At 53.0% G+C, this 23261-nt stretch overlaps 2 protein-coding genes across 3 annotated transcripts in view; both read right to left on the bottom strand.

Moving 5' to 3' along the window:
- Nucleotides 1-517: 517 nt before the first annotated feature.
- Nucleotides 518-14429, bottom strand: HHATL (hedgehog acyltransferase like). 2 transcript variants are annotated; one of them, XM_027695457.1, is made up of 11 exons: nt 14291-14429; nt 13712-13779; nt 13265-13378; nt 12922-13116; nt 11680-11889; nt 8367-8538; nt 6774-6918; nt 6372-6407; nt 5476-5677; nt 3417-3558; nt 518-2187 (listed from the first exon to the last, which is right to left on the bottom strand). In XM_027695457.1, the coding sequence occupies exons 1-11, from the start codon at nt 14394-14396 to the stop codon at nt 2063-2065; spliced, it is 1515 nt and encodes a 504-aa protein (XP_027551258.1). In that variant the 5' UTR covers nt 14397-14429; the 3' UTR covers nt 518-2062. The 2 variants fall into 2 exon arrangements, with proteins under 2 accessions (XP_027551258.1, XP_027551261.1); XM_027695460.1 differs by having other exon boundaries at nt 13712-13775; nt 14291-14384.
- Nucleotides 14430-20854: 6425 nt separating this feature from the next.
- Nucleotides 20855-23261, bottom strand: part of CCDC13 (coiled-coil domain containing 13) — a 29137-nt gene continuing 26730 nt past the window's right edge. The window contains exon 16 of the mRNA XM_027695465.1: nt 20855-23204. Within this exon, the coding sequence (XP_027551266.1) occupies nt 23045-23204 (160 nt within the window). The 3' untranslated portion in view covers nt 20855-23044. The remainder of the gene's footprint in view (nt 23205-23261) is intronic.

The raw sequence follows: 23261 nt of genomic DNA, 5'->3' as shown, positions 1-23261 counted from the left end.
TCACCCCTGAGGAAGCACATCCTGTCATAGCTGTTACGGTGGAAAAACTAAATCTGAAATAATGGAGGTGCCAAGAGACATCTTCCAAAAGTCCAGCAGCAGACCTGTGTTAAAAAGGGCTGTGCCTGGCAGCTGAAGAGGCTTTAGGGATGTGAGGAGGTGCCATCAAGGCACAATACCTGCCCTTAATTCCAGCATTTTTGGTCAGGCTCCCAGAAATAAACCCTATGTAGCTCCTAACTAAAAACCCACATAAATGGCAATTGGATGGCCACGGGCTCAAGATACTTCACCAGTACAAAGGTGGAGCCAAAATAAAGGTGAGAGTGAATCAAGCTGCAGCCCAACCTCCAATCTGGTGATGCCATAAGGTGGGTTTCTGTTAAAGTCAGTAATGTCTCGTGTCACAATTTTGGGTGGGAGGTGAGGACCTGCAAACAGATCCCTGTGTCTCTCAGCTCCGATGGCCGGGGTGTCACCTGCAGTACAGCAGCAGAACAGGGATGAGCAGCAGGGGCCAGAGTCGTCCAACATTTATTTTACTACATAAATAAGTGACATTTATCAGGGACTTCACAAATTACTTTGGCAGAGCTGAAAGTTGGCTAGGACCTGATCCTGCTTCATCCACAGGGAAGCCAGAACACACCAGCACCAATACCCACATCGCAAAGGGGTCCAGATTCTGCCCTCACCAAACACTGACACACCTCAGACATAAGGCCACTGAAAGTTACTCTAAAGTGCAAGACAGCCAGAGCTATTTTGAAGTTATTAAACCCACCTTTTCCCCAAGGCACCGTGTTTCACACACTCCCATGCTGCGCCCCAAAGTCTGCTTCTCCAAGGAGTCTCCCATGGGCTTTCCCCCCACCCCCCAGCCCCAAGTCACTGCCCTTCATCCAGGGTCTTTCTCCTCTGGTTTTGTTTACCTGGATGAAGTGCTGTGCACACCAAAGGCAGCTGAGAAGAGGGGTGGGTGGCTGGAGATGAGCAGGAGTTGGCTACAGCATCTTCTGTCCCTCAGCCACGGGCAGGAATGTGAGTTCAAACCCTAGTCCATAGCATATAAAAAAAATTACAGAAGGGTGATTTGGCTTGAGTCCCAGGACATGTGTCACAGCAGGATGGTTGTGGTGGCCACTCAGTCTCAGAGCCAGCAGTGGAGAGCCCTCAGGGCTTGAGCTGGGCCCTGGGGACCAAGCAGTTGTGGGCCATGTGTTGTGTTTCTTTGGCATCCTCGTTCCCAGGGTGACCTGCAGATGATGCACAATGGCTGTGAAGCAGTTTGGCTCCCACACTCTTTAACTGTGCCTGGTATTGGCACTAAATGACTTTTTTTGAGACATTTATCAGTGAAGGGATCTGTGTTGTAGAGATTGTAACACCCATCCCAGTGGTGGGGAGAGTCACCCTTTCATGTGTCCTTCCTGGTCCTCCTTCCCTTTGCTGTAAAGCCTCTGCTATTTATTTTACTACCTCTTGGTAGGAGTGGATCCTGCTGAGCCCCTTTCACAGCCCTCACTGCACAACCCCAGGAGCTGAACCCCGCACAGCAAATCAGATCATTTCTTGTGGTGAAGGGAACACAGGATGGAGATGGTCTGCTCAGAGCAGGCTCAGCACCAGCTAATCCCTTTCTCAGTGTCCTGGCCCACCCTAAAACCTCCAGCCGTGAGACTTGGAGGGTCTCCTCTGGGAGACATGAGCTACATGTCCTGTGGGAGCTCCGAGTGCTGGTGGACCAAGAGTTGTGGGTGAAATCTCTAGGCCTGCACAACGTCAGAGGGTCAGAAAAACCATGGGGTGGCTCTATCTGGCATTAAACAAATGTCCTGGGAGCTGCCTGGGCAGCCTGGGGAGCCTGTGAAACGCCCACTGTGCCCCATAGAAAATCCTTCCTGCAGCAAGGGGGTGACCGGTGCCTTCCAGGTGACTTCTACAAGGGTGAGCTACAAGTCCGATTGTCAGGAGGGCCTGGAGAGCCCCCAGCCAGGGGGTGGCCCGGCAACAGTGGCAGGAGGGGAGACAAGGCTTTGGGATAAGCCTGCTGGTGCCTCCCCTACTCCACCTTTGCCTTGTCACTCTTCTCCTCCTCCTGGATGGCCAGGATGCGCTCGCGCTCCTTGATCAGCTGCACTCCACAGTACGTGATGAACCAGATGGACAAGGTGCTGACAGGGAAACCTAGGAGAGGGAGGGAGACATGGTCATCTCGGGGTGGTTCCAGGCCTGAAAAGGACAATTCTTCACCAGCATTGATGCCTCTCAGGTGGGCTTGGGAGGTCCCACAAGTTCACGGCGGCCAATGACGTTTTTCACCCCGGATCCAGCCCCGCAGCTCCGCTGAGAGAAGAGAGAAATCCCCAGGAGCAGATTTTAGATGAAGCTGTGCCTGAGCCCACCGAGGCACCAGGGACTGCAGCCAATGTGGGAACATGGCTTTGAGCCCTCTCTTACCCCCAGAACTCCTTCTGCTCCTCAAGTTCACACATGGTGGTTGACTTTCTCCCCATTCAACCTGCCCATTGCTCAACGCTGGGAACTTCTGGAAGCTTTGGGGCCCCACTGATGCTGAGGATCAACCCCAGCCTTGTCCTGTACTTCGTGTGGACACAGTGTCCACCCAGGAAAACACATATTTTTGTCACCCACGTCAGTGACTGAGAACCAGGAGCTCTCCCTCCACTTAGGAAGGGTCTGACGGCATCTGCAATCACAAACCCTGTATCCACAGCAGAGGGGAGATACAGGGCTTGTTCCTGCTAAAACAGGACCTCTGAAATGAATAATGCAACCAGCAAAGGCCAGCTGGCTCAGCAGGCAGGCACTCCTGGCACACTGAGCCTGGAGCATGACATTATCCATTCCCCACACCAGCCCCCTCCCAGGGAAGGCTGCAGGACGTGGGCTCTCAATAGCTATTTATACCCTGGGCAGCTCCAGAAGACTTCAAAATAGTGCCACCATCCACTGATTAGAAATGCACAGGCTGCAGGATGAGGATTTGTACCTGTCACCTTCAGGTTGGTGCAGGAATAGCTGCCAAAGCAAAGGGGATGAGGCAGGACAAGTAAATCCCTTTCTCCAGCAAGGGGAGTTTTTTGCAGTCAGGGACTCAGCCCGGTGGGGTGACTGTGACCTCTGCAGTGCTCCAAGGAGCCTAAATCAGTGCCAGGCTGTGCCAGGAGCTGTACAAGCACACCTGGAAGGCAGCTTGGACCCCAAAGTGCTCTCATGGGGAGGGTGGGACCTCAGAAACCACTGCCTGCATTTATTTCATAAGAATTAAGGACATTTAGAGCAGCCACGTAACAAGCTGGGCCACTCTGGACCCAAGAGGACTCAAAAGTCCCTGTCTCCAGCTCCCCATTAAGCCAAGGGTCCCTCAGTGGGGAAGGCTGGGAGCACCTTACCCGTCACGAGGAGTCTCTTGGTCACCAGCAGTGCAAAGTCCAGGCTGCTGAGGGCGGGGATGTTGTAGAGGACAATGGCCCAGAAATTCACTGCCCCGAAAGCTGCCCGGATCCGCCGGGACATGGCCCCTGACAGCTTGGCCTGTGGAGGGAAAACGGGGCTGTGAGGAAAGGGAAGGCACTGGTCCAACTCCAGCTGGGATTCCAGAGGGGAGGCAAAAGTTAGAGAAGCCTTCAGTGCCTCTGGGATGAAGAAACATAAGGGCAAGGCAAAACATAATGCTTTGCTGCATTAGGGGCCCTGAGCTGGTGTTTCAGGGTCCCACGAGTAGGGAAAAGATGTCAGACACAGTTTTATGCTAATTGTAGGATCACAGAATGGTTTGGGTTGGAAGGAACCTTATGGATCATCTCATTCCAAACCCCTGCCATGGGCAGGGACATCTTCCACTAGCCCAGGTTGCTCCAAGCCCTGTCCAACCTGGCCTTGGACACTTCCAGGGATCCAGGGGCAGCCACAGCTTCTCTGGGCAACCTGTACCAGGGCCTCACCACCCTCACAGCCAAGAATTCCTTTCCAATATCCCATCTAACCCTGCCCTCTGGCAGTTTAAAGCCATTCCCCCTTGTCCTGTCAGTCCATGTCCTTGTCCCTCTCCAGCTCTCTTGAAGCCCCTTTAGGAATGCAATGGCTGGGTAAACCATTCCTAAAAGAAGAATGCTGTGGTATACCAGGATTATTATTATTATTATTATTATTATGATTATTATTATTATTATTCCTACATGCAAATCAATCCCAGGTCCTGGTGAAGATTGTTTCTTAGGAATTAAAAAAAGGAAAAAAAAAAAAGCTGACAACTAGTGACAGCAGCAGAGTGAAATTGTCACTGGCACATAATCCTCAGGAGCTGCTGCTGGGAGTGGAGCAGGGAAAGGGTTTATATCAGCCTTCAAAGAGCACAGTGAATCCCCAGGCCACTTAGTGCTGAGAATTGTGGTGCCACAGGGAGGGAGATTTCACTGCCTGTGAGAGCCTTAATCTGATTAGAAGTTCAACAAGGAGAGCAAAGGGGAGGATTGCTCTCCACAGTTTGTATTCAGAATGGATCTTTATTTAGCCAGTTTAGGATCTCTAGACTTCGGGCTGAGCAAAACAAATAAGGAACATAATTGCTTCCAGAATGGGGTTTCCTAAGTTTTTCTTTCAGTGTGTCCCTGAGACACCTTGGTCTCAAACAAATGGAAACAGGCTTTGAACTGTTTGGAAAATAATTTTTTCTAGTACTTAAACACTTTTTTTAATCAGAAATTAGATCAAAACCACTCAGAATGCCAAGACGTTTTTCAGAACAAGAAGAACAAATTATTTCCATGTGGAAATATAAACCCATTTCCCCACAGAATCACAGAATATGGATATTCCCCATAGAATATTCCCCATGTATCCATGGGGAAATATTTTAGCTTTTCCCCATGGACAGACCTCAGATTTTGTGCCCGTCTGTGGTACTTTGATGCCTCATTGGAGCTGCATTCCTGCTTCTCTTGGACTCCTGTTTTCCCCCTGGAAGGTCCACCCCAACCTAAATTTCCCAGGAAGCATCACAGGGGCAGGTGGGAGTTTGCTCTGGGTGGGTGACACAGAACATAAAATGAAGGGATACAGGGCACCATCTGCCCAGCAGATGAACACAAGGATGCTCCAGGGACATCACAATCCCTGGAAAGTGTTCAAAGAACATGTGGATGTGGCACTTGAGGACAGGGTTTAGTGGTGAACATGGTGGTGGCTGGGCTGATGGTTGGATTTGATCTCAGAGATCTTTTCAAACCTTAATGATTCTGTGACCTCCAAGGCCACAGGAAAGAGCTTGAGGAGGCCAGGACATGGAGCTCCATGGCACCATCAGGGATTCTGCTCTTTAACCTCAGCTCAAAACGGGTCTGCCTCATATAAACAAGTTTGAGTTCCCTAAATTCATTATGCTTTCCAGCACCAGGGTTTGGTCCCAGACCCACTGGCCTTCCCCCACGCCCTTGCAGCCCAGTCCCTCACCTCCAGTTTGGCAAAGGGCCCCAGCTGGAAGAACTTCTGCACCCAGAGCTCGAAGTTGAGGCCGAAGCAGTTGACGAGGGACCAGATGTAAACGACCTCACAGGGCCCCAGCCACAGGGTGGTGACAGCAAAGGTGGTGACACTGGCCAGGAGCTCCTTCGGGATGCTGTCATGGTTCTCTCCAATGTGATCATACACGTACCTGGTGGCCAAGGAAAGGGGTTGGTGCTCCCTGACCCCTTATCCCACGCCCACCCACCGCAGGCTCCTCGCAGGCAGGTCAATCCAGAGCATCCAGTGGGAAAGGGAGGATGTTCTGCCTGAGACACTCTGGATTTTTGCCTCATTCCAGCTGCTTGTGACTCGTGTTCCTCACAGACTTATAGATCACTGAGGACAAAGTTCCCCCCTTTCCCCCGCTGGCAGGTAAAGGGTTGATAAAACTTTGGGATCTGTAGAGCTTCAGGCTCTCTCAGACCTGTTGGTGCTCAGGATTTAATTGCAGAGCAGCCACTGCCTTCACAACAGGTTTGCTGGTGTGCACTCCTGGCTTCAGTGAGATATAGATGGAGCAGGATAGGGGAGACCTGGACTCAATTCCCTTTTCTCCTGGTGGAACATGAACGTGACTCTTCCTCCCCCGAGGGAACTCTAAACCCACCAGACTTAAATGGATTTCTGGGACAGGACTCTCTTATTCCCAGCTTTGGAAGAAGGGGTTGTTGCTCTTTGTGGCAATTAATTTAGCAAGTCTGGGGCTAAACAGACCAAATAGTGGGATTCACCCAGAAAAGGGGACAGCACAGCTTTGGGATGAGCAGCATTTGATGCTTCACTGGTATGTGATGAAAGAGAAGACCCCAAACCAGGCTAGGGGTGGTCGATCAGACACTTACTTGCACAGCCAGTCATTAATCCCTCTGTCAAAATGCCTAAAATGCAGATGATAAAAACGTGTTAAAACACACACAGTGAAGATGATAAAAAGCTTGTTAAAACACCCAGTCCCCTGGCAAGGTACACCTTGGACCTTGTTCTCAGAAGTGCTCCATGCTCCTGCCTTGGACAGGCCCCACTATTGATGTGGTTTAACTTCTCTCCTTATTCCTGCCCAAGGATATTTCCCTGGGCTGTGCCAGGCCCTGGCTTGGAGGTTCAGTACTGACTGTTCGCTGCAGGTGTTCTCCAGCTCACAGCCCATCTCCCCAGAAGAGCAGCCCAGATGTTCTCCCCTCCATGCACATTCTGTTCGGCTCAGAAACACTTTCCCTCTCCCCTGAGGCACGTGGGGTACTCACGTTTCTGCGAAGATGTAGAGCATGGTGATGCACTTTGGGGGCTGGGGCGGGTCCAGGTGGTCCAGTCTGGCGATGGTGTTGATGACCCCAAACATGACAGCAGCTTTCACCCAGTCATACACCAAATTGGAGTAGGCCAGGCCAGCTGGAGCAAAAACAAGAGTCAAACTGTTGAAGAGCAACATGAGATGTATCACCCTCAGGACTTCTTGGGGACATCATGTCCCCCATGGGAGCAGGAAGTCTGCTGCAACAAACACGACATCAAGAGGACAGTCTAATGCTGCCTTTGACCAGCAAAACTTTTAAAACTAAGCTTTTTAAGGAGCTCGAACCAAAGGACAGTCTCTTCTTTCTCAGGGTATTTGGGAGCAAACTGTTAATTGGTCTTGATAGTCTAAGAAATTCTGTACATGCAGTCATTTATTCCGTCACAAGATTGTTCCTTCCCTCTGAGGCTTGTTAACTCATGATGAAATCACCACAGTGATTTCATCAGCTCTGACCTCTGAGGTTTTATTGGCACCTCCTTCAAAATCCCCCCTGTGGCCGTAGAAGCAACATTGGTGCTACAGCAGAGCCAGGGCCAGAACCACTGCCTTGGAGAGGTGTCTGACACTGGGAGACAAAACCCTGCAGGATCAGGCACTAAACATTGTAAATTCCCGTGCGAGCAGAAAGTAAAATGTCCCCATCCTGGTGGGATTCAGCTCTCAGCTTAAGGGCCATGCAGTGCCTTGATGCTCCCACCATGGACCAGCCAGATGGGATCAGCACAGTCAGAATAGCTCAGCTCCCTCTGGAGTAACACGTGCAAGGTCAGTCCACCCAGGTCTCTTAGGACACCCTAAATCCATGCTAGTGCCATTCCAGCTTCATTAGGATTTTATCCTGCCCTCCAGCTGCTACTCTGGAGAGACATGGGGCTCCTCCAGCCCCTGCTTGTCTTCTGCCGTGTGGGTGGTGCCTCAAATGCTGCCCTCAGACATGTATTTGACCAGCTGAAATCCTCATTCCAGCTTCCAGCTGAATTCCAGCCCTGCTGCCACCAATCACCCTGGGAGTTTGGCTCTTGGAGGTCCCTAGTCCAGCCCTGCTTAGAGAACAGTCAAATTTAAATGAAGATTACACTGCTCTGGACATTGTCCATTTAAGGATTGAATATGAGTGTTTTGGGATAACCTGTAACTCCTCTGGGCCCCTATTCCAGTGTTTGGCCACTCTATGAACAACATTCCTTACATGCAATCAGGCTTTGCCTTGCTGGATGTTCTTTGCTGGGCCCTGGTGACTTTTTGGAGGTGCTGAGCTCCCTTCCAGTCCAGAAAAAGGCAACGAGAATGACTTGGTGCTCAGCTTCTTGAAACCCCAAACTAAACACTTTGCACTGAGAGGGTCAGACCAACACCACCTGCTCTGTGGGGCTGCCCCACCCCAGCTCTGTGCTGGAGGAAGGGGGGGGGGGTTTCACTCAGACCTGTCCAACACAGGCCTTGCCAAAGGCTCTCAGTGGGTTTGGGCGCAGGTCTGGGTCACTCACCACTGCCTTGGAGCTGAGTACAGGGGTGAACGTGCCCAGGCACGGCCACTCACCCAGGGACCAGTCCGAGAGGCGGGTCACGAACTTCAGGTCGGAAGGGAGGGTGAGGATGTAGAAGAAGTGGAAGAAGATGTCCACGGCTACGATGGCCCCCACGTGCAGGAGGGCGTTGACTCGGATGCTCTTCATCTCGTCGTCTTTGCGCCTCGGCTCCCGCGTGCTCACCTGCCAGGACGGAGAAATCAGGATGGGGATGAGGTGAGGGACGGGATGGGCAGCGTGTTACTCCATCCAGAGGGACATTCAAGGGCCAAATGGGGACTCATCACTCTCCTTTGAAATCACACATGGACTTCATGGCCCAAATTTCCACTGATTAAGGCAGACTCAAGGACTAGCTCAGGTGGGCGCATCCACAAGGAGCAGGACACGTCCCACCCACAGCATCCCTCCTCCTGTTCCCATCACTGGGGAGTCCAGCAGAGCAGGCACAGGGTGACACACAGCAGGGGCAGCTCTGGCTGTATCACTCTAGGTGGGGTGACATCCATACCCACCAGGGAACTCCCAGAGTTTTATGTTCTTTCTGCAGGGACGTGCTCAGAAAATCAACTTCATGCTTAAGGACAGCCCCTTGCACAAGTCACTAACAAGGAGCAAAGTGTCCGTACCCATCACATCCAAAGGATGGATTCCAAGCATGGAATCCCACCTGACAGCTCCACCAGGGCCAGATACATAATTCTGGCCAGGGTCATCTGGGAGGAGGAGGATGAGTGATGATCTCTGTATCTCCTGCTGTAAATGAGAAGGCGAGCTGCCCGAGGGGCCGTCCCGAATCGGTGGGACCTGATTGATGGGGATTTCACCTCTGCTGTGCCTTGCACAAACAGGGGCCGGGCTTTGCCTCCAGGAGCTGTCACATCTCTGGTCCTTGTAATATAAACATCATCAGAGGGAGTTTTCAGGATTACACCGGGCAGAGCGATGTCCTTGCTTCCCCGCACCGCCGTAAAATTGCTGCTCTATCCAAAATCCTCTTATGTTTATTACTTTCCCTTTATTCCCCGCGAGAGGTGGGAGCTCTCCCTGCATAATCCACAGGCTGCCGCACCAGCCCTGTTGTCAAATCCAGATGATTCCTGGGGAATTAAAGCCTTTGCCAGATTTTTTCCGTGTCTGTTATAAGCCAGGTGCTTTAAGGATACGAAGAGGTCGCTGGACCCTGGGCTGGAGGAGGAGCTGAGGGAGGACAGGCTGTGCCATGGAGATGTGTGGGAGGACACGGAGCTCTCCTTCCATAGAATCATAGAACCATTTAGGTTGGAAAAATCCATGAAGATCATTGAGTCCAACCATTACCCCAGCACTGCCAAGGCCACCACTAAACCACATCCCCAAGTGCCACATCCACATGTCTTCTAAATCCCTCCAGGCATGGTGACTCCACTGCTTCCCTGGGCAGCCCATTCCAGTGATTGACAACTATTTCCTTGAAGAAATTTTGCCAAATCTCCCAATCTAAACCTCCCTTGGTGCAACTTGAGGTTGTTTCCTCTCATCCTTGTGTCTGTGTGCGGTGACATCACTTGGCCACCATCGCCCTGGGATCAGGGCTGTGTCCCCCACACTCCCAACCCTACAGAAGGGAATTTGTTCCCTTGATCTTAGCGAGGAAGGTGCTTCTCATCTCAAATTGGGTTGGCCAAGCCCTGGTGCAGATGAATTTCCACCTCACGTGGGGGTGCAAGAGCTCCACCGGGATGTAGGGCCAGTCAGAGCCAAAGGGACAGATCCATTCCCTAACTGGGCCATCCATCCCACCCTGGGGAAGGGTCCTGTCTGCCTCCTGCCCTAATGGCTGCTGGGCAGTTAAGAACTCACCTCTGCAATCAGCTGCAGCTCCAGCAGTGCAGGGGGGATGTAGCCAGGAGATGGCAGTGGTGGCCAGGCCAACACAGGACCCCTGGCTGGGGCACGGGAAAGGGGTTGGGGACTTAACCCTTGGTGCCTTTGGGGTGATCATTCTAAGCAGAAGAGGGGAGAATTGCCCATTAAGTGGCTTTACACATCCCAGTTTGGGGCTGTGCGAAGGAACAGGAAATAAAACTCCCCCTATTTCGAGCCGGGTAGGAACAGTGGGAGTTCAGGTGTTGGGGACATGAGGAGTTTAATGTCCCAAGTTACAGGTACCTGGCTGCATCCCTTAATGGGACAGCAGAGCTGACCTCATGATCTTTGGGGTCAAATGCTCTAAAAACCCTTTTAATAGATCCTGTGGCACCTGAGAGCTTTTGTTCCTTTCTACGGGCACCACGAGGTTGTTAATTCCCTGTGTGAACAAACCAGCAAGGAACAGGACTCAGATCAAGGCTCATCCTGGAGGAAACAAGTCCAGGGCAGACCCTTTCTTAGGCCACCAGTACCAGCCCCACGTTGGAGAGAAGGTGCTGGGCTGGTGGGTCTTTGGTCCCCTCCCCACCACAGGGCTCTGGCTGCTCTCCCCTGCCCTGGGCTGGTTTTTTCTTCCGAATTCACAAATGTTTTTTCCAAAATGCTTTTGCACCCAGACGTCGATTTGGGTCCAAAAATTCAGTGTAACTGTTCTTCTTCAAAAGGAACCAGAGGGGTGGTGGGAATCCTCCTCAGCAAGGGGTCCCTCCCTTGGCCTGCAGCAGAGGTTTGCTTTGATGACCAAGGTTGATCACTGGTGTAAGAGGACGTTGAGATGGGAAGAAGAGAGGAGGGAGAGAGCAATCACTGCTGGTTTCCTTGATCCCTGCCTGTGGAACAGCTCCAGATGTTGGCTGGTCCCAGCCCAGGCTTCTGCTGATGTTTCCCAGTGCTCTCTGGAGTCTGCTCATCCAAAAGCTCCCTTGTTTTTTTGTGGTACAGGCAAAGGTTTGGGGCATCAGGATATTTCACGGAGCGCAGAGGAAGCCCCTGATTGTTGAAACACGACCTTTCACCCAATCTTAGATATTTCTAGAGAAATAAGTCCATGTTTGGCCCTCACTGTGACCTCCTGGCACTGCTCAGTGGGGCAGCAGGAAGGAGCTGGGGTGACAACACAAGGACATTGGGGCACCGAGCAGGTGAGGGAGGACATGGGCTGAGCCCTCCCTTTCATCACAGCAAGGTCCTCCCTTGTGAAATGGCCAAAAAGCCCAAAGAAAGGTTAAAACCCCATCAGTTTATGCCCCTCTCCACAGAAATCACAGCATTATGCACAGCCCAGACTGTGGCCACAGGCTCTAGGCGACCACAAGAAGTTCTACAACCATTTTCACCTTCACAGAGTTGGGTTTTTTGTGGGCATTAAATCCAATAAAGCAAATAAATGTAGGAAGCCTCAGGAGCACTCACCTGGGCGTGGAACCGGTCAAAGGTCATGACAGGCCCAAAGAAGAAGAATGGGAGGTAGAAGTTGTACTTGAGGAGGTCGAAGATGGAGTAGATGCCCTCTTTCTTCTCAGAGTTCTCGAGGGCAAAGCTCATGCAGCGCATGATGGTGAAGGTGCTCCCTCCGTAGAAAAGGACATCTTGGAGATCAAAAGCTCCCGTTACAAACCCGCTCTGGATGAGAAACCAAGAGTTACCACCAGGAACGTGGTGTCACTCCTGTGCTCCTCTGCTCTGGGGGGGGACATCACTCCTGGGGCAGCACAGAATCACAGAATGGTTTGGGTTGGAAGGGACCTTAAGGGTCATCTCTTCCCAACCCCCTGCCATGGGCAGGGACACCTTCCACTAGCCCAGGTTGCTCCAAGCCCTGTCCAACCTGGCCTTGGACACTTCCAGGGATGGGGCAGCCGCAGCTTCTCTGGGCAACCTGCTCCAGAGCCTCACTACCCACACAATGACAAATTTCTTCCTGACATCTCATCTAACCCTGACCTCTTTCAGTTTAGTTTTCAATTCAGGCAAAACCTCTAATTATGCTCTGACACCAATTGTCCCTGGAGCGAATGAGCTGGAAAGAGAAAACTGGGGCTTGGTTTCCCAGCTGGCTCCTGCATCCCAGAGTAGTCAGGAATTGTTGGATCCTCTTGTCCATGTGGTCACCAAGCAGCTCTTGGTCACACAGGCTTTGGTCTGGGGTGGATCCCTGTCACAGGGGCATAACCTCCCCAGCCAGCACAAGGTTGATGGAGGGGGACTGAGTAGCTTGATAAAGTCCTTCCTGGGCCTCACTCTCCACCCACCAGTGAGACAAAATCTTAACTGGGCTGTGACCTAAGAGATGGGCACTGTGGGATCAAGCATCCTGAACCCATCCCAGCCCTGTGTTACAGGTGGGGAAACTGAGGCACGGGGAAGGAACATGTCCTGCCTGGCTGATAAGCTGTTGCCTGGGCAGCAAGAAGGACTCAGGCGTCCTGAGCTCTGGATCATGAAGCCACCAAAAGACCACACAGACCCTGTGGGATTATTCCCAAGCTCAGCGGCACAACAGTCCCCTCCCTCTCAAACATTGTGGGAGTTCTGACTCTGGGAGAAATGCCAGGGTCTGGGGGTGTCCCAAGAGCCCTCTTTGGACATAAACCCAAGGCTATGGACACAAGAGGTCTGGAAATGAGGCAGACACAGGGCCAGGCCAGCACCCACCTGCCACGAGCCAAATGGCTCCACCTTGAAGGAGGCGAGACAGCAGAGCCCGGCCACGTAGCAGAGCCACTTCTGCTTGGCCAGTGCCACGGAGTAGAGGACAAGGCAGTGGGAGAGGATGATCATCAGGTAGACCAGCCCCATGCTGCCCAGCACGGCCAGGGCCCCGTAGATCATGTACATCACAGCCCGGTGCTGCAGGAGAGAGAAGTGACCAGGGTCAGCCCGGGTAAAGCACCAACCCCAGAACATCCCCCTGTCCTAGAACATCCCCCAAGCCTCCTCCAGAGATCCCAACTCACCTTGGTGCTTTCCCATCCATCCCCCCGCGCCCCTGGCTCACCTGTGGCACCGTCATGGAGCAGATCTTGCCGAAGAGGACGTGCCCTGAGAGCGCGAAGATGATGATGTTCCTGAACGAGGTGAACCACATCACCCACTCGAAATCGGCCACGTCCTGTGGGAGCAGCACCAGGCAACTCACACCCCTGACCCAGCCACACGACTGTCACGGCCTTCTCTTCCCATTTTCCACCCACTGGCTCCCAGGCACTTCAGCTCGGACGCAAAACCCCGGGAGAGATGCGCAGAGGTTGCTCGTCCGGGCGCGCACAAAGCGGAGCATCCCCAGCCCTGCAGGGCTGGTATTTTCCTGGCTACTTTAGGGACAAAAATACAAGTCACGTGGACTTTGCAAAAGTGCGTCAGCAGCACCAAAACCAGCTCTGCTTCTCCAGTGTCCAGCACTGATCATGTTGTCTAGAAAGGGCCAAATCCTTCCCCTGCTTACCATCTTCCTGCCGAAGTAGTGCCAGCCCGGCTTTATTCCATCCCGAAAGGCCTTTCTGTTCATGCTGTCTGCAAAAAAAAACAACCCAGAGTTATGGGGAGAGAAACAGCTCTGGGAAAGGAGGTCTGGGTTCAAGCAACGCAGGGAGGCTTTATCGTGGTGATGAGGAGCCATCAGGGCTCAAACAGCCCCTCCCAAATTGCCACGGACAACCACCAGCAAGCACAGATGTTCCTGCAGGAACTTCCAGCAAAATCTTTTTGCCAGGGCGCATCCCCTGGCTGATCCCATGAAACTTTCAGGTTCAAACAAAAAATTTGGGAAGCATCCCTGTGTAGGCAGGGTGGTTGCCTGTTTGTCTGGGCACTGACTGGAGAGCAGTGACATCCCACAGCCTCTTGCCCTGAGCTGTGGAAAGGGGCACAAGGAAGCAACCAAGCAAAAATCCCTCTGGAAATTATTTACAAGCTGTTTTCCCGCAAGAATTAAAGCCAGGGATGTGCTGCTTGGTATTGAGAGCTGGAAAAGCAGGCACCTCACATCCATCCCCCCTCCCAGGGGTGTGGTGGGAAGTGTTACCTCTGGATGCTTCGAAGATCCCGCTGCCACTGTAAACCACAGCACAGGTGACCACGAGGGCATAAAACCCCAGCTCATAGTTGGGGAGCGTCGTTTTAACCCCCATGGTGGCAGCTTATCCCTCGGGCCGCCACGCGGGATCCACACCTGGGAAAAGGGAGACAGGAGAGGGAAGAAAACCAGAGGTGAGAGCTCACCTGCCCTCCTACCCCTCAAACACCCTGAATTCCTGCTGCTCCTCCACAGGTCTGCTTTGGGGGCTTCCTGGAAGGCTGGAAGCTGAGGGGAAGGAGAAGGGGGGTCACACCTGGGGTGTGAACTCAGGTGCAAAGAGAGAAGTTGCTGCAAACCCCCCCCAGGAGCCAGGATTTGGGGGGTGGCTCAGCCAGGTGTTCCTGATAAGGGGCTCTTCCCATTCATCCCGATTTTCAGAGATGCTCCTGGATGCCGGCTGCCCAGGATGGGTCTCCTCCAATATGCACCCCCCCCTAATTCCTAGTTGCATCCTTGGAGGGGATCCAGCAGAGAGCACGGAGACAGCAGTGGTGGAGAGGATGTGATGGGACACCCCAACTCCTCTTCCCTGAGCTGCTGCTCACCTTCTGCCGAGGTTTTGCCCAACCTCCAGCTCTTGGGGGGGCTCCAAAAGCCCCGTGGTCCCAAATTCCTCCCAGCCAGGAGCCTTAGGACGCCGCAGACACATCTGAGCCTCCCGGCGGCATCTGCAGCATTCGGAGGGTGCCGACACCCAGCCCCGCAATTAGCCCCCGGCTAATTACTCCCGCCAAGGCTAATTAACCCCGGCACGACGTGCTGTGCCGCTCTGCAGCCTCCCGACCGCCTGTCCGGCAGCTGCCAAAACACGGTTCAGGGCTGGAGCAGCAGGGATGCGGGATGTGGGATGCGGGGGGAGAGGAACCATCCCCGCGTGTGGGAGCCCCCAGGGATTACGGAGTAAAAAGCGACTGGGTCACTCTCTGCTTTGGCGCCCGCATCTCAAAGCTACTGCGCGATTATTAAAGTAATTAAATACAAAATTCAAAATAAAATTAAAAAAATATTATCATAGTTTTAAGTGTTTGTTTTTATTTGGTCACTGAGGTTTTTAGAGGCGGGCGGGGGGGGTCCTGAGCAGCGATGCGGGGTGAGCCGATCTCCTCCCAAGCGTGAAGCAAACGCGTTTCCCGGGGGAATTGGGGCTCACCCCGGGGGGAAATCGGGGCTCACCCCGGGGGGAATCGGGGCTCACCCCGGGGGGGAATTGGGGCTCAGCCCGAGGGGGAATTCAGGGGTCACCCCGCGGCCGCTCCCCGTGCGGGGCCGCTGCGGGCGAGCGCTGCGGTTCCCCTGCGGCGGGAGGGCACGCACGGAGGTGCCTTTAAAAAGCTTTTTTTTCCTCCTTTCCATGCTTTCCAAAGCTTTTTTTTTTTTTTTAGAGTGGGAGCAAGGCCACCCCGCAAAGGAGCCGGCGGGAGGCGGTGAACGACCCTATGGGGGGGCTGGCGGGGGGACCCCTCGGACAAGTTGAACTCCTGATCGTTCCCGGGATGCCGAGTCAGGTGCAGGGGGGGGTCCCCAGTGGTCCGAGAGGCCGCGGGGCATCATCATCATCATCACCATCATCATCCCCCCGCTCCCCTCTGCCTCCCCCGCACCCCGGCCGGGCGCTGGGGACAGCCGGAGGTGACAAAGAGCCCTGGAAGTACGGGGACAGCGTGTCCCCACCCCCAGCGTGGCTCCCCCCAGCCCCGCATCGCTCCCCGCTACTGACCTTGAGCCCCGGGGCCGCGGGGGGAGGCGGGCGAGGGTCGGGGATCCAGCGTCCAGTACCGCGACGGGGGGACAGGAGGGGGGAAAAAAGGGGAGCGGAGGGGAACTACAGAGGGTTTGGGGGGCCGCTGACTTGCCCTACAGCATCCCTCAGCCCGGCTTGGTGGGGGGGGCGGCCGGGTGTATTTTTGGGCTGCCGTCCCCCCACCTTGCCCCTGGAGGAAGTTTGGCTGGGAGTGGAGCGGAGCGGGCGGGAGGTATTTTTATTTTAGAGCAGCACTGCAGAGGGGGGTGGCTCGGGAGCTGTCTGTCACGGCAGCTGCTGGAGAGGACCTGTGCTGGCTGCCAAAGCTCACCCCGAGCCAGGGGACACGGCCCGGGGCCGGCCCTGGGAGCCCCGGGGGAAGGCAGCCCCCAGGCAGGGACCCGCTCCTTCCCAGGGGGGTTTTGGGTCCTCACTTTAAGGCCCTGTAAGGGTGAGAGTAGACCCCCATCACCTTGGGGGAGAGGGGGGGCAGCTCACGTTGCACAGGGACGGGGAAGGTGAGGCACGGAGCCAAAAGGTGCAATTCCTCCCTGGCTTGGAGGAGTTTAAATCCGTGCGGGGCTCGGAGGTTGCAGCATCTCCAGCTCCCAGGTAATCAGCGTCCAGACGAGAGGAAACAACCTCAAGATGGACCAGGGGAGGTTTAGGTTGGATATCAGGAAAAATTTCTTCACTGGGAGGGTGGTCAGGCGTTGGAACAGGCTATCCAGGGAAGTGGTGGGATCACCATCCCTGAAGGTGTTCAAAAAACACAGTTTGGGGTTGTGGTTTAGTGGTGGGTTTGGCAGTGCTGGGTTAACAGTTGGGTTTGATGATCTCAGAGGTCTTTTCCAACCTCAAGGACTCCATGCTGTCTACAAATCACCTTCGGGGGCTCCTTCTCAGCTTCCAGCATCCCCAGCAGAGGAAGGGAATACCAGGAGCACTAGGAAGGGGCTGGGTTGGGTCGTGGTCTCTGTTATTTCAGGATGGGCAAACACAGCTCAGCCAGGAGCAAACCAACACAGCATCAGCTCCATCCCCCTGCCCTGGGGCCAAATCTTCCTTCCAAATCCCTGTGAGATCTGGGGAGAGCTCACACCGGGGCCAACATCCCTGATCATCTCCTGAGCTGCCTTTAGGGTCAGGGGAGAGAAACAAGGCAGAGAACCCCGGATTTTATAAATACCTCCCCGGGTTGTCTGGTTTGGGGTGAGATGATGCGTTCCAGGCTCCAGAGGGGCACCTCCAGGACGGGCAGCCCTGGGGTCAGCCCAGCTTTGCTGTAGCACTGCCTGCCAACAAAAAGGCTCTTTAGCGTCATTTTTGACCTGGTGAGCGTAGAGAGAGGCTCTCATTGCCCACGGCTGTGTGGCCAACACCTTCAGCACCTAATGAGCCACTTTAATTTGCCGCAGCCGGGGCGGAATTCGGCCCCTCAGATGCCCCGGAGCCCCAGCCTGTATCCTGCATCCTGCTGCTGCAGCTCCAGCCCTGCCCGGGGACTTGGCTCCCGACCTTGGCATAATTGACTGCGTGCTTAGAGGCGAAGTAATTAAAAGATCGGTGCAGATAAGGACGGGGACACAATTCCTCACTCTCCCTCTGCCTGTGGCAGGCAGGGAGGGGTTTATGGCCACATCCAGGAGCCTCAGCAGGAGGGAAAAATCGTGTCTGTGGATGCAGAGGGACATCGGCTCCCCGCGGTGTGGGGAGACACAGGGAGGACACGAGGAAAGGGGCACCGGGGACTGACAGATCCATGTCACCCCTCTGGCTCCCAAACGCGCTCACCCCCCATCCCAATCCATGAAGAAGAGAAAAACATCCCCCAAATCCTTTTTTTTCAGTGTTCGCTCTGCCGGGGGCACAACGAGCCCGTTGGGATGGAGGTGGGGGGATCTTGAATTCGTGGATGTGAGGGATTCCAGGAGGGCTCCCGGGTCACAGCCCCATCGTGCTGCTCTCCTTGGGCATCCACGGAGTTTCAGTTTCAGGCCAATGATAAATTTTCATCTCTTTTTTTTTTTTTAAACCCAAGTAACATGATCTTGCTCAATCCAAAATGCAACACCGGTGAAGGGCTGGGCAGAGCTTGTTTTATCACGCTTTGGGAACTACGGTGTTAAAAATCATTCAGCTTTAATTTATATATGTTTTTAAAAAAATTAACTGACCCCCCTCCTGATTTCTAAAATAATGATTTATTTTTAATGTAAGCAGCCTGTCTCCCTCAGCACAGGTGACACCTCTGTGTTTTACTGCCTCAGTGTTTATGGTTTTGAGATGCTTTAAATGGTATTTTTTCAAATATTGGGTGGGTTGCTGGAAGTTGTGGCACAGGAGCTGAGGCCAAGCCACTCTTTAGTGTCCGAGGAAGTGAGTGGGAAGGTGGTGGAGATGGTTCAAGGAAAAGTGCTTGGCTCTGTCCCATTGAGGCTTGGCATGAGCTGGAGATGTTAATGGGGACACCAAACAAACCTCCTGGCTGCTGGAACAGATCTTTGGATGGGAAGGAGAGAGGGTTTTAACCATGAAATGCTAGAATGGTTTGGGTTGCAAGGAACATTAAAGTTCCTGTAGTTCCAATCCCTCCTGCCATGGGCAGGGACACCTTCCACTGGCCTTGGACACTTGCAGGGATGGGGCAGCCACAGCTACTCTGGGCAATCTGTGCCAGCACCTCACCACCCTCAGAGGGAAGAATTCCTTCCCAATATCTCATCTAACCCTGCCTTCTTTCAGTTTAAATCCATTTTGTCCCATCACTCCATGTCCTTGTCAAAAGTCCCTCTCCTGCTCTCTTGTTGGTCCAACATGGATTGTTTTAGGTTGTTCCATGGGGTTCCTCACACAAACATGTCACTGGGAACGTGCCAACCCCACCAGGACCTCAGCAGGCACCTCCCTGCCAGCAGGATGGCTCAGGGGAAAGGAATGTATCCCCCACCCACCCACCCATCCAAGTTCCCTCTCAGGACCCCTCCCACCACCCCCAGAATGGCTCTGCCCGTCCCCCATGGCCCACACCAACTCCATCAGTGGTCCCAGGACCTCCTGCCACCCCAGGGAAGGACTCTGAAGGAGGATCCCACCACCTCCTCCCACCCAGCATCAGGTCAAACCCCACTGCCTTCAGCTCCTCTCCTCACAGTCCTCTGCTATTCCCAAAAAAATGCCCCAGTTAGGTCAGTGCCAGGCTGGAGTGACCCCCCCATCCCTTGCTGCTGCAGTGCATCCCACAGACCACTCTTCTCCCTGACAAATGAGCTGCTCTGAGCCCAGGGCTGTGGATGGTTTGGGAGCTGTAAGTGGAGACTCCAGGGACTTAGGTGGCATTTGTGGAGTGAGGCCACCCTGTCCCACGGGAGCAGCCGTCTGGGAGCTGGGCTGGGAGGGGAGAGGATGAAGGGAGAAACCCAATACCCTTCTTGGCTCAGCCATGGCTTAATTTAGAGCACAGGGGCTCTGCTCTTTTTCCATTTAAAGATGAACCTCATTCCTTTTGTCCTGCATGGGATGAGGGCCCTGTGGCTTGCAGGGCAGTAGCAGCTGCTGACTGGGGCTGTGGAGGGGCTGGCAAAGCATTTTCCAGCTCAGTTCCCCTTTGCCACCAGCTTCCTCCCCATTTCACCCATGTGAGGGACTGAAATCCATCTGCTCCTCACACCTCTGTCCTGCTCTGGAGCCTTAGGAACGAGCCATCCACAACCCAGGGCTCTAAACTGGAGCTGTTACAGTGGGATCAGCTTTGTCCCAGCAGCTGATCCTCTGCCCCTTGTCCAAGTGGATCCCAGGGCAGGGAGAGCTCTCCTGTGTCGATACATCTATATTTAACCACCCTGATGCAACTTAATTCATGTTACAGCCACTTTGGAGAGCTCTTCACAGGTAAACACCTGGCACAGGCCCAGAGGAAAACAATGACAATTCATCAAAGATCATTTATTCCCAGGGGTTCAGCTGTTCTTTAAAACGGAATGCATCCATCAGGCACCTCATAGCTGATTTATGGGAATGCTCTGCCCAGCTCCAAGGCAGGATAAAACCTCCAAGTGCTTGGAGGACTCGTATTTGGAGTTAAAAGGTGGCCAGATCCTAACAAGGAGTGTCCACAGCCAAATATTTGCAGCAAAATTAAGCTTAACTGCATCCACCAGCCCGTGCCAGGGGTGTCACCTCTAGCCTGTCACCACCTTCAGCTACAGTGAGAGACTGAAAAAACTCAGAGCTTATCAAAAAGATGCCTCTGGCACAGCTTTTCACTGGATGAAGGTTGTCCCAGTGAGGAAAAGCTGGGGACTCACACTGCTTTTATCCAAGAGAGGGTTAACAATGGCTGGCTGAGAACTGAAGTCAGAGAAATCCAAATGAGAATGGAAGCACAGGATTTTAACGGGAGGAAAATAAAAACACTGAAACTTCCAAGGAAAGCAGGGGGTTGTGAGGAGTTTCATATCAAGTCCAGCTACATCCCTAAAAGAATTGTAGCTCAAACAGCACATCCAGTGTGCCAGAGGGATCCCAGGATTGAGGACCAGCACCAGGGGGTTTTCCAGGCAGGGAGAAGAATATTTTCATTGATTTTGTTCTCTGAGTGATGGGTTGGGATACATGGGGCTGCTGCTGCTTCCAGAGTCTGCCAGGGTTTCTTATATTCAGCAACAAAATGACATGTGCTGCAAAGAAAATTGGTCTCATACCTTGAAAGCTGTGAACCAGTTGCTGCAAGAGTCAGCACGGGGAGAATTCAAAGGCAGGCCACTCTGTGGAAGTGCAGAGGGAATTTATTTCAAAATGAAGGTGAAAACTGAGAAGCCCTGGACAATCTGGGCTGTGTTCAGACCCCCCCCACTACGTGATGGGAGACAGATTGCACATTTCCATGAGAAACAGCTACTTACAGGTACAGGCTCTCTAAATAAACTGGTTTATAGTGGTTTAATTCCTTGTCAAGGCTCTGTGTGTGTGTGTGCAGAAAAAAAAAAAAAGGGAAAATGCTTCTGTGCAACCCCAAACAAGCATATGTTTAAAGAAATGAGTGTTGCAGCACTTGAAAGAAAGGTCTGCAGCGTGTGCTGGCGAGCCATATGTGTTCTGTAACATCCCAGTTTCTTCCCTGTGCTCCACGGGCTGATTCAGAGCCGTTGTACTGGAGAGTGGTTTGATTTCCACTGCTTCACCAGGACAGGAGACAAGGAAGGAAGGCAGATTGCTCTGCTCCACTGCTGGGAAAATATTATGGATTCACACTCCTGCGTAAGCGAAATGAGAACCTCCAGCTGCCCGGATTTAGCACAGCACAGTCTCCACAGCCCTGCCCCGGCTCAGGCAGCTTTTCTAGGGGATCTGCCCACTCCTGCAGGTCCTTAAAATATCTGCCAGAGGTGGGATGATTTCTTCCCCTCCACATAATCATCAGGATGGAGCTGAACAGGGACAAAGCACAGCTCACTTGGGTGAAACTGTGTCTCTCTCAACCCAGGATTTATTCCTCAAGTTGTCCAGGGACGATCACAGGTTGCAAGATGCTTTTTCCTCTGATGCAACTGGCAGAGTGAGGAAGGAAAATGTGGCAATGAAGTGTTTTGGTCCTGCTTTTTGCAAGAGAGGCACCTGACAGCTTTGCTGAGCTCTAGGGCAGTGCTGGGGGAGCAGGGCAGGGCTGGGAAGTACAGAGAGTAACTCCCAGGAGCTGAGTTTATCCTCAGCTCCGTGACTTCCTCCATCAGCGACTCCATGAACTGTCTGAAAAGAGATATCTTTGAATCTAAGCAGGAAAAAAGGCAGGGACAACAAACCTGGAGTAACTCCTGCTCTGCTCTTTTTCACTCTGCACAAGGGGAGTCAGGATGAGACCCCTGTGCTGGGGAAGGGAGCACAAGGAGTGGGAGTTTTTCCTCCACAAAAATCCACTTTGCCCTGGTGGCGTTGTCCGGGATTAAAGCCTCGCAAACTTCAGGCTCAGAGAAAGAGGCTGACAAAGCAAAGCAGAAAAAGAAGAGCTTTCAAGACTTTCAGCTGAGAAACAAAAGCAGCACTGTACAAAAATGACTGGCTCTCCATTTGCCTGAAATCCCCAAGGCTGCTCTTCCTGGCAGGATGCATGTTAATGCCTTATTAGCTTGCACTCCGTGTTCTCACTGTGCTGCAGGAGAGAAGGACAGAGCTGGCAGGGCTGGCAGCACCTCCAGAAGTCCCAGCACTGCTGCAGTGAGGACCTGCCTGTGTTTTGTGGCATTTCTTCCCAGAGAGAGAACAAGATCTGCCTGATGGATGGATGCAGAGACCCAGAAATAGGGAATTCATAACCTGGATGGTGAATTTGGAATGAGCTGAGTTTAAAGGTAGGTCTGACTCATTGCAGGGGTGATCTGCACAGTGCAGCTTTTCAGAGGAAACTCCACTGAGTTTCAGAAACCTCTTCAAGCAAAGAAACAGGCTGGAAGGGTGAGTGGAGCCACCCCAAAATTCACTTGCAGACATTCACAGGCCAGGCTAACCCTGTCCCTCAGCACTGAAATGCTACAGAAAGCCTGAGACAGACAGGTATCAGTGTGCTGATAAAAACAGAACTCAGTTTGTTCCAAGGAAGGGGGCTGGCCTAACTTTTGTACAGCAAATTCCTTCCTGAGCTGATAAAGGCACATTGAATATTGAGCCCTCTCAGGGAACACTGTGTTGAAACCAGAGATGTTTTGCCCAAAATCCCACTGCGGAACTGCAGCTTTCTAAGTGCACCAACTCCAGCCTGTGCAGCCCTGCTTGCCAACTCACAGACAGAATCTGCTGACACATGAAACCTCTACTTTTTGTATTTCATCTCTGTTTCTCATCCTCTCCTGTAAATGCTGAAGATCTGAGGCTGCAAAACTACACTGCCACTGCTCCAATTCCCGGGCACGATGCCTGGGCTCTCTCTCCCTGCTCTGCAGCCCAAAGAACTCGGGATGTCTCCCTTAACTCTTCTCCTGTTTCTGCTGCTCAATGGCCTGTAAAAAGATTTTCTTCACGTGCTCCATTGTGTCTTGATACAGTTTAAAATCTTCCTCTTTCTTTCTCACAGTTGATTCCAAAGCAGCCTGCAGAGCTTTGTTCTCATCCAGCTGGATCACGAGCCTAGGAGGAAACAAAGGGAAAACTTTCCTGTGAGCTGTGGAGCTCCAAAGCAAATCA

The sequence above is a fragment of the Neopelma chrysocephalum genome, unplaced genomic scaffold (genome assembly GCF_003984885.1).
Source record: "Neopelma chrysocephalum unplaced genomic scaffold, ASM398488v2 Primary Assembly neopelma1_101, whole genome shotgun sequence".
Lineage (NCBI taxonomy): Eukaryota > Metazoa > Chordata > Aves > Passeriformes > Pipridae > Neopelma > Neopelma chrysocephalum.
The sequence above is the reverse complement of the archived record's forward strand: the minus strand, read 5'-3'. Positions and strand labels throughout refer to the sequence as shown.